Below are 24,301 nucleotides of genomic sequence, written 5' to 3'. Positions count from 1 at the left end.
TTTCTGTGTTAAAGAACTTGAAACTGAATGCAGAGTTTCATTATTATTCATAAGAGCGATTTGGAATTATTGATACTTTTAATTTTACCGTGCCTGATTAGTCCCATACTTTTTCCTTGATGACATGCTTAACTCCTCTACATTATTTTCAATTTTTATTATTTCAGATCCTCATCCTTCAGGGGCTTAAACATGAAGTCACTTGCTTGTGTCCCTCCCCAGATGGGCTGCACTTAGCTGTTGGTTATGAGGATGGATCTATCCGAATCTTCAGTCTCCTGAGTGGAGAAGGAAATGTGACCTTCAATGGACATAAAGCAGCCATCACATCCTTGAAGTATGATCAGCTAGGAGGCAGGCTGGCTTCTGGATCCAAGGTGAGACCTTGAATTAGGTGCCCAGACTTTGATTTGCCAAAGGAGCATAAGACTAATGCTGAAGCAGGTTGTTCACAAAAATTGTTGGCTGAAACAGTGGGCACTCTGTGTACAAAATAGTATCAAAGGTAGTATAGAGTGAGATGGATTTGAGTTGGGTGGTCCATTTTGTTTCCTATCAGAGTCTCTGATTAAAGCCTGTAAAATATAGGAACAGGATGAGGCTGTCCATGATAATTACCATGTGACATCATTGTACATTTGCCTACCCAAAACAGTACACAAGTGGGTGGATGAGACATATTGGAAAGGCAGAGTCAAAATGATGCTTCTTGGCCATTCCTTTTGGTAAAATATCTCACTCTCCTATATCTCAGTCATCAGTTAGAATGTAAATGATTCCATTTACAATTGTGTGTTAAGTAATGGACACAAAAATACTGTGAAACTTTACTGAAGAATGTAACAAAGACTTGAATGAGTAGAGAAACAAGCCATGTTCTTGAATGGCAAGACAAAGTGTTGATACTATTATGTTCTAATTAGTTTATATAGATAAAACAGATTAAATATATCAAAGATTTTTTTTGTTTTTTTTTTAATATGACCAAATGATTTAAAAGCACATGTGTAAAAACAAATGAGTGATAAACAGCAGAGTTTTGGGAAAAATTAATAAAACGGTTTCAGATTTTTTTTCAGGGTTGGATTTTTTTTAAGAGGTTTCAGATACTACAATGCATTATGAAGTCATAATTTATAATCTGTTATATCAGCTGGCATTAATACAAAATAGTCAGATTATTGCAACCAAATCGGAATACTAGAAACATATCCACTTGATATACCTACTTAGTGTGTGTATGTGTATATATATTTCCTAATTAGTTTATTTTAAAGGAGACATTTTTGAGTAGAAAAATGATGGATTACTTCTGAAGTAGTACTTAAACGATAGGCTGTCCACATGGGGGGGGAATTTTAAGTTAAAACTTCACCTCATGCCATGTACCAAAATTCTCAAAGACTTAAATATTAAATCATGGTATTTTAAGTAAACTAGAAGATACATAAATAAATATCTAATATCAAGGTGATAAAATATCTGATCTCAATCTGATAAAAAGACTTCAAGCCTATCGGTAAGAAAAAAAATTAGAATTTAAATGCTTAATATTTGAATATTTACAATGTATTTTAAAACATTAAAACAGTATAAGAAAGTTGTTAAGAGTAAATCCTAAGAGTTTTCATCACATGGAGAAATTTTTTCTCTTTTTAATGGATTTAAAGAAGAAGATGGGTGTTAGCTGAACCTATTATGGTAATCATTTCACAATATATGTAAATTAAACCATCATGCTGTATGCCTTAAACTTATACAGTGATATATGTCAATCATTTTTAAGTAAAATTGAAAAAAATAAACGACAATGACAAAGCGAAAGTATTTAATTGTTCTGGTGTAAAAGGCAAATATTAATATCATGTCTTAATAACAATAAACAAGTAAGTAAGACCCAAAGGAAGATGAAAGACATGACTTGACAGTTCACAAGAGGTACAGAAAGGCCAGTAATCACCACAGAGCATGTACAGAATTTCTCATTGGTATTCAGAAATGCAGACCAAATATTGAGGTAGCCTTTCAACTTGTGAAATTGGCAGTGGTTTTGATCAACTGATAATACCCAGTGCTGAAGGGAGAGAAAACTGGCCTTGTCACACATGGTCCCTGTGGACCGTTAGATTGCTGCAACCTTTCTGGAGATCACCCTGAATTGCAAATTAAATCCATTAAAATTATTATTCTATTTGAAGGTATTAAAATAGAAAAAATACCTTTTAACCCAAGAATGTCCCTTTTTAGTCTTTATTCTGATCAGAGATATATAAAAGATTGATGTACACGAATGGTCGTTTCCACATATTTATAATAGCAGAAATTGGTAACTACCTAAACGGCTGAAATAGAAAAAATTTAAAATAAATAATGATATATCCTTAAGGTTGGTTACTACATGACTATTAAAAATGAGAAGAGTCTTTGATGACATGGAAATAGAGAAATACATTAAAGGAGAAAAAGAAGGCTCTAAAATGGTAGTAATGGCGTGATCTCAGTTACCAGCATGTATGTACACATAAAGACTGGAGCAGTGTACAAAACATGTCTATGTTGGTCATGTCTGGGTGGTGAAATCAGCTGGCGTTTGTTTCTTCTCTGTTTTTCTGTATGCTTCCCAAGTTTTCTATAAGAACTACATGTCAACTTTCTAATAAGACTATTACACCCTGTTGTTTGTCAAGTTAGGCGTTATGTGATAAAGAAAGTTCTTCTATGTGATTTGATTCCTTTAGGACACGGATGTTATCGTGTGGGATGTGATCAATGAAAGTGGCCTCTACCGTCTAAAGGGACACAAGGACGCCATCACACAAGCATTGTTTCTACGAGAAAAGAACCTGCTGGTTACGAGGTAAGGTAGTAGTAGCAGTTTCGTGTCCAGTTCTTTTTCTGGGTGAATTCACAGCCAGGCTTTCACAGCAGGAATTTGCTTGATTCCTTACTCACTTCTTCACAGTACACTCGAGCTCATGTGCTAGTTTCCGCTTCTCTCTGCTTTCCTCTCCCCCGTCCTTCCCTCCCCAACAGTATCATGGATGCTATGCAGAGTTCTTTATAGCATTTTTTAATTCCCTTTTCTGATTTGTCATTGTTTTCCCCTGATATCAGCTTTTCCATGTTCCTTAACTCTTTAACAGATGCATGAACTCTACTTTCTGGATCCCTAGAAAGTCAGGAAAACCGAATATGAACAGTGGGCAGATGTGACTACTAAATGTTTGTTTTAGCCTGCCTCTTTAAAAGAGACTTATTTGCTCCATACTTAGGGCTCCCGAACATCTAATAGGTTGAACCATTTGTATGGGTTAAAAGTGATATGTCAGATACCAGCAATTTCATATAGTTCAGCCTAAATGTAATAGTTACCATTCCTAAGGAATAGCCACCCAGGAAAGTTTGAGATCCGAAGTTTTGCCAGGCAGTAATTAGAAGGACCATAGTAATTAGTAAGAACCACAGAAAAACCAGAAGCGGTGTAGAGGAGCAGCACAAAATGCTGTCCAAGTGGTGGATTTGTCCCTGTGGGGTAGGATACAGGGGTGGCGGTGTGTCTTGTTCAGATAACATGAGGCAGTGACTCTAGAGTTCTGCTAGAATATATATACACCTGATAGCTTACGGGATATAAGGAAAAGGAAATGACACCGGGAGGTAGGATTGTATAGGAGAGGTTTTGTAAATCGGGTTTTAGGGTATTTCAATTTTAATCCTGGTACCAGCATTATGGTAGATTTCTACTGGTGAAGAAGCAGAGAACAGGCATTTGAGGCAAGAAGAGTAGAGCCTGTTGGCAGGGAGATTAAGAGCCAGTTAATGGGAGGTTTGGGGAATGGTGCCGAAGAGCTTGATTTTGATTTCATAGAGAAATCTTGAGTTAGTGCAAAGTTAGAAAATTGAGATTATCTGCCAGTGGTGTATTGGATGTGATGAGGCAACGGGAATAGACAGAGACCACATAAGTTACTAAAATATAATTCAGGCAATAGGACTTAGATTCAGATTTGTGTACAGAAATGGATTGGAAGGAATCAAGGCTTAGAGACTTCCCAGAGGAGGCATTTTCAGGACCTGGAGATTAGCTGAACATTGGAAGACAAGGGAGCAAGAGAGGCTATGCTGTTTCTGAGTTAGACAGTATGAAGGAATATTGATGCTGTGGCTATGGAAATGATGTGTCACAGCCCAAGTTTTATGTTCTGTAGCACTCTGAATTCAAGGTTATTTTTGGAACATTTTTTTCTACCTGAGAATAGCCATATAGAGAATTAGGATTCTTTTTTTCTTACCCCCCAGCAAAAATGGATTTATTTAGGGTCAGCAGAGAATTGCGATTTCATTCCCACTCAGCAAGGGAAAAAGAACACTTTTATAGAGGGGAAAGGAAGTTGGGTGGCTATAATCAGCGATGAGTCCGTGGCTTTTCATTGACTCGGTTCTTGCCAGGAAAGAAGGGAAGTGTTTTGAGAGTTAGGATTCTTTTTTTAAAAGAAAGGTAAATATTAACATTAGACATCATTGCTGTATATTATGTTTTTTTAAGGCAACAAATGAGTCCTTGATCTTCATATTCATTTGATTCTTCCTAATAAGATTTTTTTTCCTATTTCTTCTTTTAGTGGGAAAGATACCATGGTGAAATGGTGGGACCTTGATACCCAGCACTGTTTTAAAACAATGGTTGGCCACCGAACTGAGGTACGTGTAGGGTTATGGGGCCAGGGAAAGAATGGCAAGGCAGAAAGGAAGAGAGGATTTCTTTACTGCTAACAATAATCGGTACATATTGTCTTGAGAGAAGTTGGTATGGTAGACAAAGTGCCAACCGTCAGAGCAGATAGAGCTGCTCTGGCATTTGTAAATATTGGCCTGACATTGGTTTTTAACCATGAATATGGGTTTCATCACTTTAAATTATAAGTGTCCACATTTATGATGGTAGGGAAATATAGTGATACTTCCCTACAAGCAAGTGCCTAGCCTGGTGACATGTGAATAGCAAATTGTAGCCATTATAATAGTTACCTGAACATAGATATGTTCCATAGAGATCAAGGAATATTTTACATCTTTGTATACTCTGTGCTTTGTTCATATTAGACAGAGGTGATGGTGAATTAGGGGTAAAAACTTCCAGTTGTGGGATGTAATGCATATACAGGGCACATAGTCAATAATATTGTAACAATTTTGTATGTCAGTGGAATGGTAACTCTTCTTACTATGGTGATCATTTCAGAATATATAAAAATTGAATCACTGTGTTGTATGCCTTTAGCTAATATAATATGTATGTTAATTATAACTCAGTTATATAGATTTATATGTGTATATATATATGTATGTGCATGTGTATATACACCCTAGAATGTATGAGGAAAATACACATCCTAGAATTAATGAGGAGGAAAAGCAAATTAGACTTTTTTGTTGATTTGCAACAATACTGTTATTTTCACTGTTTATTCATGCATGTTTGAGTCTAAAAATGATACTCTGACAGACATTAATGGAGCACCTTTTATTTGTAAGCACTGCTGAAAGCAAAGAAATGCCAGACTTAAAATTATCACTTGAGTGGCTTCTAATTAGGATTTATTCTGAACAGCCATTATCTAAATCTAAGGATAGGAGATTACAGAGAAACTGCTAGCTACCACATAAACAACAATTCTACCCTAGATCATTTCATTTCTAAAAGTGAGCTTTCTTTTAGTGTCTTTTGAAAAGGTTGCAGTATATTAGACTTTGCAGTGCCAAAGTGATTTGACTACAGTGTACTTAGATTTTGGGGATGTTGTGTCCTATATCCTGGATTCCCTTAAATCATATTATTTGAATCTTTTTATGCTCTGTAGGTGTGGGGGTTGGTTCTGGTGTCGGAAGAAAAGCGACTCATCACTGGGGCTTCTGACAGTGAACTGAGGGCTTGGGACATATCTTATCTACAAGAGGTAATTGCTTATTTTCTGATCACGGGCAGGGTCATGTTTCAGCAGTTACATAGTTTTGTTGAATTTAGAATCAGATGTAATTACTGAGTACTTACACATTGTATTGGAATTTTCTCTGACTGATAACCTGTGACTTGCACACAATTTTGTTTCCTTCATTCTGTGTTTTATTTCTGTGCTCATTTGCACTTGGAAGAAGGATAGCTTTAGGCTTACAGCTCTCGGTAATGTTAATGTTTTAGTTTTTAGGGCTCTCGGCTTGATAGTCCTTGATTGTCCGGTGTCCATGGATGGACTTCTGGATATCTGTGATCCTCTTCTCTCAAACAAATATCTATGTAGAATTTCTGTATGTTTATATAAATATGTATATTCTGAGAAGATCTATAACTTTTTCTCAGATCCTCAAAGATTTTGTGTGGATAAAAGGTGGTGTACCTTTTATCCAGGGTTTCACTGGGATGAGATATGTGCTGGTGTATCCAGTAGCCATTCTGATGGGTTGGACATTAGTAGGCTATAGTTCATCTTTTCTTTATATGAGAAGAAAATGTAATCTCCAATACAGTGCGTTTGCAATTTGTAATGCCAGTTTGAATCCTTCCTTCTAGAATATGGTAGATGTTTCACCTAAGAAGGTTTTAAAATTAATGAGGTCATCATTTTTTCACTCTGTCATGGAACAATAGTCCTTATACTATGGGAAGTTATTAAAACTAGTGTGATGAATAATGTTTTGTTTGTGTTTGATGTAGTCTGTTTTTAATATATTCTGATAAGTGTGCTGCCATCAAAGAGGCTTGATCAGAAAGGTCACTAAATGGAAGTTATCAGTAGCTATGAAGACAGGTTTCTAAGTCATTAGGGGTAAGAGTCACCTCCTGGAACTAATTATTTCACTTCTTATTTTCCCATTTTTATAAAAACAGATTGAAGACCCAGAAGAACCAGAACCCAAGAAAATTAAAGAGTCTTCTCCTGGTATACAGGACTCACATGAAGCAGAGGATGGTACCCTTGAGATGGATGAAGCTCCTGAGGATGTAATTCATTTTTGTTTCTTACTTTCAGTTGAGTTGAATGCTGGGAAGATATTCATTTTAGGGATGATCTTTGTCACCTGCATTTCTTGGAACCCTGTCTTTTCAGGGCTCAACAGAAGTAACTGTTAGGCTTCACCTTTTCTCTTGCTTCTTCTGCAGCGCATCCTTACATGCAGAAAAGCTGGATCCATAATGCGGGAAGGAAGGGACCGAGTTGTGAACCTTGCAGTTGACAGGACAGGCAGGATTCTTGCTTGCCATGTGAGTATCAAGCTCAGGACAAAATAACAAGGACTCCGCTGTTCCTTTCAGAGACTTATTTAGTATTTGGTGTGGACGAGAATTTTTCTTTGGTCCTTTTAAGATTTCATTATATGGTACCTTGTGGATCTCTACTCTCTAGCTTCTGTTAGCATAACAGTAATTGCTATTATCACTGTTATTATTAGCAAACACTGATTAAATCCCTGCTTTTCTAAACAATTTAAAAGTATTAGCTTCTTATTTAGTCTTCAGAGGAACATTGTAGAAAGTGGTATATTTCTGCTTTACAGATGAGACGACAATTGCAGAGAGATTAAATTGTCCATGGTAATACCAATAGGGAAGAAAAAGAAATGTTCTTACAGAGAAAAAGCTAAATTAACAAGTTGCCTCTCCCGGACTCACATCAGCCTTTTCCTTTCCTAGGGAACCGATTCTGTGCTAGAAGTGTTTTGTATCCTTTCCAAAGAGGAAATTCAGAAGAAAATGGACAAGAAGATGAAGAAAGCTAAAAAGAAAGCGAAGTGTGTTTTCTTAATATTTACTACAATAAAGTACCCTGGGGGGGCCACATTGTACTGATAGAAAAACTGGGGCTTCTTTAAAGGAATATTTACTCTGTTTCCAATTACCATTAAATGCTAGGGAAGGTTTTAAGGTGTGCTGGTAGTCCAAGTTTTAATTTCTACGTATAGTTTTTAACTTACCATAATAATTTGGTTTCCCTGATGGCTCAGTTGGTAAAGAATCTGCCTGCAATGCAGGAGACCCTGGTTCGATTCCTGGGTCGGGAAGATATGCTGGAGAAGGAATAGGCTACCTACTCCAGTATTCTTGGGCTTCCCTTGTGGCTCAGCTGGTAAAGAATCTGCCTGCAAGGTGGGAGACCTGGGTTTGATCCCTGGGTTGGAAAGATCTCCTGGAGAAGGGAAAGGCTACCCACTCCAGTAATCTGGCCTAGAGAATTCCGTGGACTGTATAGTCCATGGGGGTCGCAAAGAGTGGAACACGACTGAGTGACTTTGAGTTTTGTAAAGGATTTAATTCTGAGAGGCTAGCAGTGTGTATTCAATGACAGCAGCCTATACAGAAGGGGACTGGGTTGCTTGGTGCTGACCTGTGGGTCTGTGAGAAGGAAGACTGGTTGGACAGTTACGTAATTGAAGTTTAGAACAGTATCACCTTATATAGGTCATTATAACTTAGAAATCAGTTTCTCAGTGGTTGAAATTTATCAAGTCTCAAAAAGTCATCCTTTCTTAAATTTTTTATTTGCTGGAGCAGATCTTGTGAGACCTCTGGTTTATTTGACATGGTTGAGTTGTTAAGTGTAGGCTAATGGATTTTCTAAAAAGTCCCAAAGATAGATAAGCTTACCAGAAACACGTCAGTGAAATAGTTTGAACTATGAATACTCATCCCTAGCAATTTTATGGACTTCTACATTTGGAATCCATTTATTAAGGGTACCTGTTAGATGGAATAATACTTTATATTAATTGCATTGTGGTTCACAATACATTTCTACATACACTTCATTGTTTAATTTTCATGGTAATTCCATGTGGTCAAATGACTTTCCCACATGGGTTGTTGGTCTCGGACCAAAATTTGACTAGAGTAATAGCATAACTTCTAAAAAAGTGATAGGATGATACTCTTTTTTTCTTTTCTCCTTTAGATTAAATTCTTGCAATGAGGAGGAGGAAGACCTTGAAGTCAATGTCAAAATGACTCTGCAAGATGAAATCCAACGGGTGGCTAATATCAAAACTTCTGCCAAAATCAAGTGAGTGAAAATGTAGTAGCTGAAGTATCTGGAGTGTTGTAGAAATAGTAAGATGCAAAGCTGTATCAGCTTTTCATGGTATTTGTAAGCAGTCGCTACAAATTATATCTGGACACAGTGGTTGTGGGACTCAGCTTCTCCTGCTCACCATGGCCTCACTTATTCATCGTCTTCTATTTGTTTCATTATGATAGCCTTTTATCTTTTCATTTATAGTTCTTTACTGCTGCTAATTACTAAGAAAAATGGATAACCCGTGTTCCAAAAGGATTTTAGGTCACTTAGAAAACATACACAGAAACAAATCAGATCCAGTATCTGAGCTCAGGATTCTTGGACTTAGCCTGTACTTGACTACTGTCCAATACTCAGAGCACTCTTATAAGTAAAATCCTTTACACTTGTTAACTTATAAGTGGAGGGCATTGCAAAGCCTTTCTCCTGGAAAAAAGTTAACGCTGAAAATGAAGATGGTTGCTGGAACATTTGAACATCTGTGAATATTTTCTCATGCAGATCCTTTGACTTGATTCATACTCCTCAAGGAGAGTTAAAGGCGGTTTTCCTGCTGCAGAACAACTTGGTGGAATTATATTCACTGAATGCTTCCATGCCGGGTCCTCAGCCTGTCCGGACAAACAGAATTACCATCGGAGGTCATCGCAGTGATGTGCGGACTTTGTCATTCAGCTCAGACAATATTGCTATCCTTTCAGCAGCTGCTGATTCCATTAAGATATGGAACAGGTTTGTGAAGTGATGCCCTTCTGTAGCTCTACTCAGTAAAGTTTTCTTCCCTTTGAGTTAGTTTTTAGTACTCTTGATTAGTTTTCCTTAGGGCCCTACGTACAGTCCCTTGAAAATGTATTTTCAGTGCATTTTGACTGTAGACCTGTGGAGTTTAGAGTAGGAAACATTGCCTTTTTAGATTTGGTGCAAAAAATGCAAGTTTATTCCATGTCTAAAGCTTATTGCTGTACTTGGTTAGACACAATCATACCACCTACTCTAAATTCAAGTAGGCTTTTAGTCCTTTCCAATAACTTTATCTTGATTTCTAATTCCTCACTTTTCTAGATGACTGTCACACCTTCTTACTTCTCATACCTCACACCTCTTGCCCCTTTAAGCTGATGATCTTGTTTCCTAGTTCACTGAAGAAATCAGTTCATTTCAGTCTCTCTGTTGTATCCGACTCTTTGCAACCCCATGGACTGCAGCACACCAGGCTTCCCTGTCTATCACCAACTCCCGGAACTTGCTCAAACTCATGTTCGTTGAGTCGGTGATGCCATCCAACCATCTTAGCCTCTGTCGTTCCCTTCTCCTCCTGCCTTCAATCTTTCCCAGCATCAGGGTCTTTTCGAGTGAGTCAGTTCTTCTCATCAGGTGGCCAAAGTAATGGAATCATCCAAAAACATTCACATGCTCCCATTACAACTGGCAATTTAGCTGCAGACTGGTGGTGCTCCTAACCAAAAGTTAATCACAACCTATATATATCTACTTCTACCAGTTTTCCTCCCTCTCTTGTATCATTAATTTTCCTTCTGTTGGGTCATTCCTATCAGCATAAAGATATCTGAGGAGGTACTAGTGGTCAGATACCTGCCTGCCAATGCAGGAGACATTAAAGAGACTTGGGTTCAATCCTTGGGTAGGGAAGACCCCCTGGAGGAGGCCATGGCAACCCACTCCAGGTTTCTTGCCTGGAGAATCCAGTGGACAGAGGAGCCTGGTGGGCTACAGTCCAAAGGGTCGCTAAGAGTCAGACACGACTGAAGTGATTTAGCATGCATATGTGCATACTATAATATCTCCCATCTTAAAAGAACATGCTGTCACATCCTTACCTCTCCCTCCAGTTATCTCTCCCATCTGATGATCCCTTTCTTCATCAGGCCTTTATCCCCACCATTTAACCAAAGCAGGTCTTGTCATCTCATCAGTGGTCTTCGTGTTTTTAAATCCAGTGACCGATAAGCTTTGTCTGACACTCTGTTTGAATTGGTAACTTTTCTCCTCTTTGAAATACAGAATTTCATTACTTCCTCTTCTGCTGGCTGTTTCTCCTCAGTCTTGGCTGAATCCTTTGTACTTTACTGACCTGTAAATGTTGAAACGCTTCAGAGCAAAGTTTTTGGACCTCTTCTCTGTCTTCACTTACTTTCTGTGCTCTTTAGTCAGGTGGCTGTCTGTGCTGATGACGCATGAATTTGTGTCTCTAGCCTCAGCCTCTCCCTAAACTTCAGGCTCATATCCAAATCCTTTTTGTATCACCCCTTGGATATCTAGGGGTTCCCTGGTGGCTCAGAGGATAAAGCATCTGCGTGCAATGAGGGAGACCCGGGTTCGATCCCTGGTTGGGAAGATCCCCTGGAGAAGGAAATGGCAACTCACTCCAGTACTTTTGCCTGGACAGAGGAGCCTGGCTGGCTACAGTCCATGGGGTCACAAAGAGTCAGACACAACCGAGCGACTTCATTTTTACTTTGGATATCTAATTAGGCATCTCAAACTTTTGTATGTCTAAACCGCATATAATTTGTGATCTTCGTTTCTTCAATAGCCTCCTCACCCTCTGTTCCTACAGACTCCCCCATCTTAGTAAATAACTACTTCTTGCAGTTGTTAAAAGCACAAATCCTTGTTAGCCATTCTTGATTTTCTCTCTCATGTCCCATGTCCAATTCATTAACAAAACCTGTCAGCTCCACCTTCAAAATGTACCTGAAATTTCAACCACATCTCATCACCTTCACTGCCATGATTGTGTTCAGACCACCACCGCCTCTCATCGGGATGGTAATAGCTTCCTGACTGGCGTCCATGCTTCCTTACTTCCTCCCTGTGGTCTGTTCTCAGCATGGCAGCCATTGTAATCTTTTTATCATGGAAGTTCCATCACTTCCCGGATCTCCATCTAATGCTAACTGGATTCCGTCACAGTCCTTCCAGCCGCTGTCTCTCTCCACTCTTGCCTTCTCCACTGCCGCCCCCTGGCCTTTTCATGACCCCTTCCAGGCAGCAAGAACGTGCCCGTGCTGTGGCCTTTGTGCTTCCTCTTCTTTCTTCCTGGAACCAGCTTCCCATTCAGCTACAGGCTGTCCTCCCTCTTGTCGTCACACGGCCATCCTGCTGTCCCCTTCCTGCCCTTGCACTCTGAGTCCCCTTCCCCCAGCTCTGCGTTTCTCTTCTCCACAACACCTGCTAGCATCTGAGACACCCATATATGTCTCACTTCCAGAGGCTGTTAAGCTTTATGGAATTCAGGGCGTCTTGTGTTTAACTCACTGTCTCATCTCCAGCACCTGGACCAGGACCTGGCATTCAGTACATATTGGAGGGAGTGGGTATTTGCTGAACAGGTGAATGTTAATGATCTACTAAAATGAACTTGACTTGTAGGGATATAATATGCTAATTTGACTTAGTCCTCTGGGCTCACACACTTCTTTGTAGCAGCAGATCGGGTTCTGTTGAACCCAGCAGATGGCTTTTTCAGCTCTGTTTTTGTAGAATCTGTTCCTTAGGATTGGGAACCTCCTATAAAGAAAACAAAGTTAGGGACCATTTACTATTTTCTCCCTGACTATAATTAAGTCAAGAATCTGCCTGCCAGTGGAGGAGACATAAGAGACTCAGGTTCGATCCCTGGGTCAGGAAGATCCCCTGGAGGAGGGCATTGCAGCCCTCTCCAGTATTCTTGCCTGCAGAATCCCATGGACAGAGGAGCCTGGTGGGTACCATCCGTGGGGTCACATGAGTTGAACACGACTGAAGTGACTTAGCACACATGCATTCAGACTTTGTCCTTTCTTATGTTGATCATCGTGTGTGGCTGCTGCTACTGCTAAGTCACTTCAGTCGTGTCCGACTCTGCGACCCCATCCCTGGGATTCTCCAGGCAAGAACACTGGAGTGGGTTGCCATTTCCTTCTCCAATTCATAAAAATGAAAAGGGAAAGTGAAGTCTCTCAGTCGTGTCTGACTCTTCGAGACCCCATGGACTGCAGCCTACCAGGCTCCTCCATCCATGGGATTTTCCAGGCAAGAGTACTGGAGTGGGGTGTCATTGCCTTCTCCGCGTGTGTGGCTAAGTGTGTATTAAGTGTACATGCTGACTTTGCAGGTGGAGAAGCAGGTTCTCTTAACATGTGAGTTCTTTATTCCTTCTTCCTCACAGATCTACACTGCAATGTATTCGCACAATGACCTGTGAATATGCGCTCTGCTCATTCTTTGTACCTGGTGATCGGCAGGTGGTCATAGGAACAAAGGTAAACAGACTTTTCCATGGATTTAGGGGACTTTTCTGCTCAATATTCTTCAAGTTGGTTAAGAAACCTGCTTCCTTTGTTAGCATATGGGAAATGTATTACAGCTGGATAATATGAGAGTGTGATAGTTCATTGCCCTTTTTTTGAGGTTTTTATTTAAGTTTTCTTTGTTTTTTTTTGTAAACCAAACCATATGTTAAATTATGAAGAAAATTAAAATCATGACCCAAGATAACTATCATTAACAATTTGGCAACTAGCCTTTCATGCATATTTTTATGAGCACACATGTAATTGTGTTTTGAGAAGGCTAAGAAAATACATTAAGTAGCAGCATCAGGTGTGGCAGATAGAAGCATTCAGTAAAGAGAGACCAAGTGACCAAGTCTTCAGCTGTAATCACATGGGGAGAGAATCATGAGGGAATGCACAAACATGGATTTGGATTCAGATTCTTCCCCCTACAAAATGGGTAACTTGGAGCAAGTTGCGTAAACTCCTAGTATGTTTCCTTATCTGTATTAAGAGATGATGGCACTTGCTTTTTGACAGAGCCTTTTGCGCCAAATTGCCTGGGTTTGAATCCCAGCTCTTCTACTCACTAGCTCTGAGTTGGGCAAGTTACTCCACTCTGTAAGCCTTGATATCTAAATGTAAAATATGTAAATAACCTGCCTCACAGTCTGCAAAGCACTTAGCACAGAGACTGGCTCCCAGAAAATAACTAATAGGAGCTGGTAGTAGAAGTAGCATGAATGGTGATAGTCGGGGTTGTAGTGGGAATAAAGTGTAATAGGTCTATGGAATATTTTAAAAAGTGCTTTGCAAGTATTTATCATTATCTCCTTAAACCAATGCCATATGTGCATTTTATTAGAAAACCTGTTATCACAATGGATATTTTTTTTGCCCACCAAAAAGTATAAAATAAGCTGGAGAGAGTTCAAGAGTCAATGTCAGGGAACATTAAATTTTAGTTAAAAGTACCCTCATTTTTCATTCATTCACCAAATGTTCATCCACTATTAATCGTTTCAAAAACTATTTGTATGACTCAGAATCCCAAGCCTCGTCTCTGTGCTAGGCCATTAACATACATTATCTCATTTAATCCCCACAACTGGTTAGAGAGGTTATTAATATAAACTCCATTTTTCAGATGGAAAAACGGGCTCATGGAGATGAATTTACCCACAGTCAGAGTTAGAGAGGGGCAGCCCTGGGAATCAAGTCTTCTGCTTACATTCTTTCCACCACGTTTACAGACTCACCATATAGCCTGCTTGGCCACTGTGTGTGTTCTGTTCTATGCTGGTCCCAAGACCACAGCGTATACAGGGTCTAAACAGGAAGCGAGGCTGATAGTTTTCTAAGCTACCATGATTTTTTTTTCAAGTTCATTGTCCTCCCTAGCATTGTGGGTGGTATTTCTTCCTGTCAATGTATTCTAGAGGGGAAGCCAAAACTAGATGGAGAGTTGTTAGTCCACTTAAAGGATTGATTACATTTTTGAAGGTTTTTAAGTCCCCCATTTGCTATGATGTTTACTCTTGATACACCTCTGGCTGTTATATTTCCCATTTGAAATTGGGGGAACCAGTGGAAGTGACCGTAGTCCTATACTACAAGGTTGTACCATTCCATAGTTGCAGAGTATAGTGACCCTGCCAAGATGAAACCAGTATGTCTGTAGGAGATTTAACAGCACTTATTCACAGAGGAAGTCCAGCAGGTAGACCATGGAAGCCGTTTCCTGAGCAGTTGGCCCCATTGTTGCTGCTTGATTATGAAGCTGTAGATGTGCATCGTGGAGGTTGCGGGCGTGTTCATCTTGTGTCTTCCATAGACAGGGAAGCTGCAGCTTTATGACTTGGCCTCGGGAAATCTTCTGGAGACAATAGGTGCACACGATGGAGCTTTATGGTCCCTGTCTCTCTCTCCAGATCAGGTAACTGAACCAGATGTGACGATCTGGACTTGAGTACTCTGGCTGTACCTCCCATCTCTTATATCAAGTTCTGCTGCTGCCTAACAGGGATTTAAAGAAAGTCCACTCTTTGTGTAATCTCTATATATGGTGCCATATTTTGTACCTGGTAATACGAAGAACTGTCACTATGATCTGAATTCTTGCTCACCTGCTCTTGATAATGAGCTACATGACATCGAAATACGTATCCTCCTACATTACCCGTGATTTGTGATACTTCTTAAGAGGAAATATTTCCTTGGACAACACAATGCAGAAGTTAGAGCAGTCTTTTCTGCTCCCCCTTCAGTCTATATGACTATACAAGTCTAGTGGTTTTTAGTCAGTTGGTGAGCTTTTTCCAGTCAACAGCAGTGTGTTTCCTTTCAAAGGAGTCACTCTGGAGGCCTGAAGTGATGCTATTTGTTGCTCAGAACATTTTCAGATTTTTTTTTTGACAATACCTGAAGGGATTGTAGCCCATTTATTTGAATGTCCTCAGTAGTGGCAAACCTGCATTCCCTGAAAGTAGATATTTTTGGGAAAAATGGAACCTGGAATTTAGATTGAGTAATGCCATTGGGGACAGAAATAAAGCAGCTTTTAAAATGTAAATAGTAGTTAACATCTGGGTTTGTGGAGTGTTCTATTTTCCAAAGTGTTTTCACAAACATCATGTCATTTACTATTATTTTCACAATGGTTTTATAAACTAGGTAGTCTTTATCTCTTTAGCAACACTAAGGATCATTGTAAGGTTTTCTTTCTATGTTACAGATCTCTGAAATGGCAGAATAGACATTTGAGATCTAGTTTTCTTACTCCGTGTTCCTTACACTTTACACTAACCCTAAAATGTGATGAGACCAGTTTAATACTTCACAGCGAATTCTTTTGACTGTTGCGTTACTCTGTAGTATTGTTGAGTCTTTCTTCCTGACACCGGATGAAAGTGTAACTAGAACTTTACATCAGTTATCATCTGACTACATTAGGCAATGCCAGGAGTTAGTTCTCAAATGAGACCTGTGGAGGCAGCCCTGAAAGAACAAGAAAGGGGGTTAAGGAAAAACCACACATCTTAATTCTTATCCCATGCCTTAAATAAAAATGGTCTTTTGTATTATTGTATTTGTATTATTGTATTATTATTATTTGTATTATCAAAGTTTCTGTACTAAGATACTTTTCTAACAGAAATGTCCTTTGATTTTCAGCGTGGCTTTGTGACAGGTGGTGCAGATAAATCTGTCAAGTTCTGGGATTTTGAGTTGGTGAAAGATGAAAACAGTACCCAGAAAAGGTGAGTAGAGATTTTTTTTTTTAATTTGTGTCCATTTGTTGGAGTGAAAATGAGGCACCACTGAGTGGGTTTTTGACACATGTATTTCTCTTGAGCTCTAGAGGGAGAAGGCAATGGCACCCCACTCTAGCATTCTTGCCTGGAAAATCCCATGGACAGAGAAGCCTGGTAGGCTGCAGTCCATGGGGTCGCTGAGACGGACACGACTGAGTGACTTCACTTTCACTTTTCACTTTCATGCATTGGAGAAGGGAATGGCAACCCACTCTAGTGTTCTTGCCTGGAGAATCCCAGGGATGGGGGAGCCTGGTGGGCTGCCGTCTATAGGGTCGTGCAGAGTCCGACACAACTGAAGTGACTTAGCAGCAGCAGCTAGAGGGTCTTGGGATGTCTCCCTTTGTAGAGTACTCATTTTTCTCGTTGCTTTCTGTGATGCTAGGCTTTCTGTGAAGCAAACCCGAACCTTGCAACTAGATGAAGAAGTCCTGTGTGTCAGTTACTCTCCCAATCAAAAGCTGTTGGCTGTGTCTTTGCTGGACTGCACTGTGAAAGTTTTCTATGTTGACACTTTAAAGGTACGATGGTTATGCCTATGGGTGTTTTCTTTCTGACTGAACTTGGGTTGAGACTGTAGTTGTGGCCTTGACTGTTTCCAGCAGTAGTAGTTTATTGAAAGCTTGTTTGTGAATCCAAACATTGCAAGTGCACTAGTAAGGATGGACTTCTGAAAGAATCCTTTGGTTCATCAATTTTGTTTAAAGCAAGTTATATTTCACACGTTCAGAAAAATATGTGGACAGGAAATCCTGTTGTAGCCAGTAGTTTTAAGAGCATTGCTAGCTGTCCTAGGCAGTGATCCCACACTTGGCGGTACATCAGGATCACTTGGGTTGCTTTTAAAAATATGGATCACTGGGCTGTATACCCAGAGTCTCGGTGGAACTGTATTAGGCCTGGACGTACTGTCGTGAACCAAGTGCTCCCAAGACTCTTCAGCTAAGAGATCTGGAGAACATCTCTGTGCTGTGTTCTGACTGAGGGAGCAGGCCTCAGCAGCATCACGGGCTTCACTATATTGCACTGTTCTTGGCAAGAGCATGCAGGGTTTGTATGCTAAGTTGTATGGGTACAAGTGACCTTCAGTGGTTTGTTGTCTTCTTTGAAGCACAAACATAAAGCAATCCAGGACAGTGTTTAGCACTGTATTTAGAGTTATAGTTTAGATCTACATATAATAAATTACGCCTGCATTTTATAGACAGACATGAGTTACTTATATTCTTTTTTTTTTTTTTAATATTTAGTTTTTTCTCTCACTATATGGACACAAACTGCCTGTCATATGTATGGACATCTCTTATGTAAGTAAAATTTATTTAAATAGTTTCTCAGTAACAAGTTATCTTTTCTAAACACTTTCTTTGTTCTAGGCTTGATAGCTTCATTTTAGTGTTTTTCAGTCTGGTGTATAATTGACTACCCTAAAAAAAATTATAAAAATATTTATTATAATCATATCTTAAATATATATCTCTTTAATCCTTTAGAATGTTTTCACAGATACCTGAATTAATTCTCATAACTAACCACCTGGTTTGGATTCCCCAAATAGTATTGTCTTATCTAAAGTACTATAATTGGTAGAATATCCTAAATTGTGAAGGACTTTCAGAAAGCCATCCCTGCCTGTTCCGAAGTATAATAATGCTTATAAGGAAAATGGAACTTTGCAATATTTATGATATTTTTCACTGTGTATACTTTTAGTCTTTTGACAAAAGTCATATGTTTTGCAGTGTCTAGTTATGATTAGGAGTGGCAGTATAGAGGGGTGGGATGGGGTGGGAGGTGGGAGGAAGGAGACATATGTATACCTGTGGCTGATTCATGTTGATGTATGGCAGAAACCAACACAATATTGTAAAGCAATTATCTTCCAATTAAAAAAAAAAATCTAGTCTGTGTAAAAGGAACTGGCCCCCTTGCCTTACCTATCTGCACTCAGGTCATGAACCGCATAAATTGGTGTCAGAAAATATTTTTCTTCTTACGTTGACAGCCATTTGAACTAGGTGCTAAAATAGAGAAGCAGTGATAGGAGATATGGCATAAAGGTGTCTAGGTCGTAAGCATTCTAGTAGCTTTTTTCCCAGGCTCATTCTTCTCTTTTCCTCTTTTCTCCCCCCAAACTCTGTCAAACTGTGACAGAAATTAGAGAGTCTTTATTCTATCAATTTTAACAAAGTAAACAGATAACCTACATCAAAGCACAACACTGCCCTGTGGCAGGACCAAAAACATCTAAACCACACAGTTCTTGCTCACTTAACAAGCTTTAAATAGATTTGTAGGTAAGAGCAAGGATGTGGGTGCTCTTGATAAAGAGATGAAATTAATTTTTTGGTGCTGACTTTGACATTTTTGAAAGAAATGGGATAAATGTTCTGGTTAGCTTTTCTCTATCTAATCAGGGTTTCAGATGATCTAGCAATGTTTCACTTCTCTTCTTTCTAGGATGGAGCACTGATAGCAACTGGCTCTGCAGACAGGAATGTGAAAATCTGGGGTCTGGACTTTGGGGACTGCCATAAGTCTCTGTTTGCGCATGATGACAGGTAGATGTCGTCTTTTCAAAGACCTCCTGTTGGGTTACCTATCAATGTTGTTTCCTGGGAACATCTTTTAGTGTTCTCAGATAGTTAGAAATATAAAATTCTATTAATAAAACTCTAGAACTAACTGTCCAAAAGCTATTTATGTGTGTTTAAAACTTTAATAATGAGGAAGTTGATGACGTTTGATTATTTCTCTCCCTTTTCAGTGTGATGTACCTAAGGTTTGTGCCCAAGTCTCACCTCTTCTTCACTGCTGGGAAAGACCATAAGATTAAACAGTGGGATGCAGACAAATTTGAACACATACAGACTCTAGAGGTAACCTCTTGCCTGCTTTGACATGCTCAGTACTTAACTTCTTTTAAGGCTGAGCATTGATTTCCTACCAGTGTAGCAGTCTATGAATAAGGTATTACTCAGGTTTTGTCTTTACTCTCTGCAGGGGCACCACCAGGAAATATGGTGCTTGGCCGTAAGCCCCAGTGGGGACTATGTTGTATCAGCATCCCATGACAAATCTCTGAGACTTTGGGAGAGAACAAGGGAGCCTCTTATTCTTGAGGAGGAAAAGGAGATGGTAAGGACTTCAGGCTTGCTGGGTGTCAGTCCCTGCCACACTGTCTCCGCTGAAGGTTCCTGTCTAGTTCTGTCACACCTCACATGCAGTGCTAGCCCATTGGCCTCCAGAAGATGTTTCCAAGACTGCCGACACCACTTGGGCAGCCAAGTGGAGATAAAGATCCCATGAGGGGGTTAGATTGTGAAAGAAGCAACTCTCACTGTCTCACTTCACATGGTGATCATGTTTTATCTTTGAAATTAACTTATATCCATCTCTTGACAGCAAAGGGAAGCAGAATATGAAGAGAGTGTGGCCAAAGAAGACCAACCAGCAGTAAGTAGATCTTTCGGGATCCTCATTCTGTGCCCTGTCATTATCTTATTGGCATTTACTGTAATTTCAAGAATTTCTAATGGAATTAGGGCTGGGGCTAGATGCCAAAATCATCTGCAGCTGATATGGGAAAGAATCTGTGTAGTCCTTCTTAATTCAGCTGTATATCCTGATTTTATGGGACAAATGACTTGGTATTAAATGATTGTCATTCTGGCTCCCCACCCCCCCCAAAGGAGGCTCTAGGGAACTGTTTCACTGTAAATCAAAAATCAGAAAAGAATTGCAAAATTAAGCAATCTCTTTAATCTTGTGTTGTAGAGCAGAGTATTCTTATGATAATGCATGTAACACATTTAACATAGTGTCTGGCACTTACTCCTGGAGAAGAGAATGGCAGCCCACTCCATTATTCTTTTCTGGAGAATTCCATGGATAGAGGAGCCTGGTGGGCTACAGTTGAAGAGGTTGCAGAGTCAGGCATGATTGAGTGACTAACACTTTTCACTTTCTTTCACTGGCACTTACTAATTTCTCATTTAATGGTAGCTGATAACACAATGTAACAACAATCATCATAACATAGTATGTCTATTCTTTTCTGGACATAAAATTAATTTGTTGCTTCTTTAACACCTGTCAGTGTTATGTTAAAAGGATCTCTTTGTTTCTGGCAGGTTCCAGGAGAGACTCAAGGTGACAATTACTTCACTGGAAAGAAAACTATTGAAACGGTCAAAGCAGTAAGTTGATATAGAATGTTGTATCTCATTTTAATTTTTTATTTTCAAAAAGTATTTTATTAAAATCTAAAGAAAAACAAAGGAATAATTACAAGAAATAAAAACAGCATGAAATTGCCCTGTTCCCATATTTGACCCTAAAACCACCAAATAAGCTTTAAGAGCCCCTAATCTAATCTCTTTACTTTATGGCAGTAGTTCTCAGAGTAGAGCCCCCAGATCTACTGAATCTGAACCACAGGGGTGGGGTTAGCAATAAGTGTGGCTTTTTTGTTTGCTTTTTTATCATAGGCTTTTTTAAAATTGAAGTATAGTTGATTTACAGTGTTGTGTTAATTTCTGCTGTATAGCAAAGTGATTCAGTTATATACATTCAGTTCATATATATGTATCTATACACACACATTCTTTTTCATATTCTGTTCCATTATGGTTTATCATAGGAAACTGAATATAGTTTTCTGTGCTGTACAGTAGGACCTTGTTGTTTATCCAGTCCATATGCAGTAGCTTGCATCTGCCAACCCCCGTTTGCCACTCCATCCCTCCCCCAAAGTAACTATGAATCTGTTCTGCATGTCCATGAGTCTGTTTCATAGATAGGTTCTTTTGTCATATTTTAGATTCCACATATAAGTAATATTATATGGTGTTTATCTTTCTCTTTCTGACTTACCTAGTGTGATAATTCCTAATTGCATCCATGTTGCTGCACATGGCATTATTTCCTTCTTTTTTTAAGACCGAGTAGTATTCCCTTGTATATATGTACCACATCATCTTTATCCATTCATCTGTCAATGGACATTTAGGTTGTTACCATGTCTTGGCTTTTGTGAGTAGTCCTGCTATGAACATAGGGTTGTGTATATCTATTTAGATTAGAGTTTGGTTTGATTGTATGCCCAGGAGTGGGATTGCTGGGTCATATGGTAATTTGATTTTTAGTATTCTGAGGAACCTCCATACTGTTTTCTGTAGTGGCTGTACCAATTTACATTTCCACCAACAGTGTAGGAGGTTTCCGTTTTTTCCACATCCTCTCTGGTAATTGTTATTTGTAGAGTTTTTAATGATGACCATTCTGACCAGTGTGAGGTGGTACCTCATTGTAGTTTTGATTTGCATTTCATTGATAATTAGCAGTGTTTAGCATCTTTTCTTGTGCCTATTGACCATCCGTTTTTCTTTGGAGAAATGTCTCTTTAGAGCTTCTGTCCACTTCTTGATTGGGTTGTTTGTTGTTGAGTTGTAGGAGCTGTTTGTGTATTTTGGAAATTAAGCCTTTGTTGGTCACATCATTTGCAGATGTGTTCTCCCATTCTGTAGGTTGTCTTTTTGTTTTTTATGGTTTCCTTTGCTATGCAAAAGTTTTTCCCATTTGTTTTTTATTTCTATTGCCTTGGGAGACTGACCTAAGAAAACATTGGTACAATTTATGTCAGAGAATGTTTTGCCTATAATCTTTTCCAGGTATTCCATGGAGTCATGTCTTATGTTTTAAGTGTTTAAGACATCTTGAGTTTATTTTTGTGTATGGTGAGAGGGTGTGTTCTAACTTTGATTTACATGCAATTGTCCAACTTCCCAATACTTGCTGAAGACTTTTTCTCATATGTTCTTGCCTCTTGTTGAAGATTAATTGACTGTGTATGTGTGGGTTTATTTCTGAGTCTCTGTTCTGTTCCATTGATCCATATGGAACAGTTTTTGTGCCAGTACCACACTGTTTTGATTACTGTAGCTTTGTGCAAAAAGTATTGTCTGAAGTCTGCCTCCTGCTCTGTTCTTTTTCTTCAGGATTGCTTTAGCAATTCTGGATCTTTATGGTTTCATATAAATTTTAGGATTCTTTGTTCTGTGAAAAACAAACTTGTTAGGGATCACTTCAAATCTGTAGATTGCCTTAGGTAGTGTGGCCATTTTAACAATATGAATTCTTCCAATCTAGGAGCACGGAATATCTTCCCATTTCTTTGAATCCTCTTCAGTTTTCTTTATTAACAGTTTATGGTTGTCAGTGTGTAAGTCTTTAATTTCCTTGGTTGGGTCTACTGCTAAGTACTTTATTTTTGGATTGAGAATTTGAAAGGTGTTCTGGTTGTTTTGGATGTAATGTCCTGAAAATATCAATTAAATCTAACTATTCTATTGTATAGTTTAGAATCTCTTGCTTTATTGATCTTTTTAAAAGATCTGTCCATTGATGTGAGTGGGGTGTTAAAGTCTCCTACTACTACTATATTCTTGTCAGTTTATCCTTTTAAGTCTATCAGTGCTTGTTTTTTGTATTTGGGTGCACCTATACAAAGGTCCGTCTGGTCAAGGCTATGGTTTTTCCAGTGGTCATGCATGGATGTGAGAGTCGGACTGTGAAGAAAGCTTGGAGCCGAAAAATTGGTGCTTTTGAACTGTGGTGTTGGAGAAGACTCTTGAGAGTCCCCTGGACTGCAAGGAGATCCAACCAGTCGATCCTAAGGAGATCAGTCCTGGGTATTCATTGGAAGGACTGATGTTGAAGTTGAAACTCCAATATTTTGGCCACCTCATGCGAAGAGTTGACTCACTGGAAAAGACCCTGATGCTGGGAGGGATTGGGGGCAGGAGGAGAAGGGGACGACAGGATGAGATGGCTGGATGGCATCACTGACTTGATGGGCATGAGTTTGAGTAAACTCCGGGAGTTGGTGATGGACAGGGAGGCCTGGCATGCTGCTATTCATGTGGTCGCAGAGTCGGACACGACTGAGCGACTGAACTGAACTCATACATTGGCTGCATATGTGTTGATGAGTATAAAATCCTTTTCTTGTGTTGACCCTTTTTGTGTGTGTGTGTGTGTGTGTTGACCCTTTTATTATTATACGGTGTCCTTCTTTTTCTTTATGGCCTTTGTTTTATTATTTATTTTTCATTTATTTTTATTAGTTGGAGGCTAATTACAATATTGTAGTGGTTTTTGCCATACATTGACATGAATCAGCCATGGATTTACATGCGTTCCCCGTCCCGATCCTCCCTCCCGCCTCCCTCCCCATCCGATCCCTCTGGGTCTTCCCAGTGCACCAGCCCTGAACACTTGTCTGATGCATCCAACCTGGGCTGGTGAGTCTTTGTTTTAAAGTCTATTTTGTCTGATAGGAGTATCGCAACCCACACTTTTCCTCTCATTTGTGTTTGCACGGGCTGTCTTTTTTACATGCCCTCACTTTCAATCTATATGTGTCCTTTGCCCTAAAGTAGGTCTCTTGCAGGCAGCATATTGTAGCTTTTTTTTTTTTTTAATCCAGTCTTCCATTCTGTCTTTTGATGGGAGCATTTAGTCCAACGTTTGACAATTAAGGTAATTATTGATACATATTTATGGTCATTTTAAGCATGTTTTCATATTGATTTTACATTTTTTCTTTGTCTCTTTTTCTTTGTGTTGTTCTTTTGTGGTT

The 24,301-nt window shown here is 39.2% G+C and overlaps 1 protein-coding gene across 3 annotated transcripts in view; it reads left to right on the top strand.

The window, feature by feature from the left end:
• WDR3 (WD repeat domain 3) overlaps positions 1-24,301 on the top strand; it is a 39,307-nt gene that overhangs the window by 6,423 nt on the left and 8,583 nt on the right. For all 3 annotated transcript variants that reach the window (XM_061121038.1, XM_061121036.1, XM_061121037.1), the window contains exons 3-21: positions 168-377; positions 2,739-2,857; positions 4,623-4,701; positions 5,862-5,957; positions 6,887-7,000; positions 7,160-7,261; positions 7,691-7,788; positions 8,946-9,053; positions 9,570-9,800; positions 13,240-13,333; positions 15,180-15,281; positions 16,520-16,605; positions 17,045-17,180; positions 17,910-17,966; positions 19,120-19,220; positions 19,427-19,538; positions 19,663-19,797; positions 20,065-20,115; positions 20,793-20,858. In XM_061121038.1, coding sequence (XP_060977021.1) covers positions 168-377; positions 2,739-2,857; positions 4,623-4,701; positions 5,862-5,957; positions 6,887-7,000; positions 7,160-7,261; positions 7,691-7,788; positions 8,946-9,053; positions 9,570-9,800; positions 13,240-13,333; positions 15,180-15,281; positions 16,520-16,605; positions 17,045-17,180; positions 17,910-17,966; positions 19,120-19,220; positions 19,427-19,538; positions 19,663-19,797; positions 20,065-20,115; positions 20,793-20,858 — 2,097 coding nt within the window. The remainder of the gene's footprint in view (positions 1-167; positions 378-2,738; positions 2,858-4,622; positions 4,702-5,861; positions 5,958-6,886; positions 7,001-7,159; positions 7,262-7,690; positions 7,789-8,945; positions 9,054-9,569; positions 9,801-13,239; positions 13,334-15,179; positions 15,282-16,519; positions 16,606-17,044; positions 17,181-17,909; positions 17,967-19,119; positions 19,221-19,426; positions 19,539-19,662; positions 19,798-20,064; positions 20,116-20,792; positions 20,859-24,301) is intronic.

The sequence above is a fragment of the Dama dama genome, chromosome 20 (assembly GCF_033118175.1).
Source record: "Dama dama isolate Ldn47 chromosome 20, ASM3311817v1, whole genome shotgun sequence".
In the NCBI taxonomy this organism is placed as follows: domain Eukaryota; kingdom Metazoa; phylum Chordata; class Mammalia; order Artiodactyla; family Cervidae; genus Dama; species Dama dama.
The sequence above is the reverse complement of the archived record's forward strand: the minus strand, read 5'-3'. Positions and strand labels throughout refer to the sequence as shown.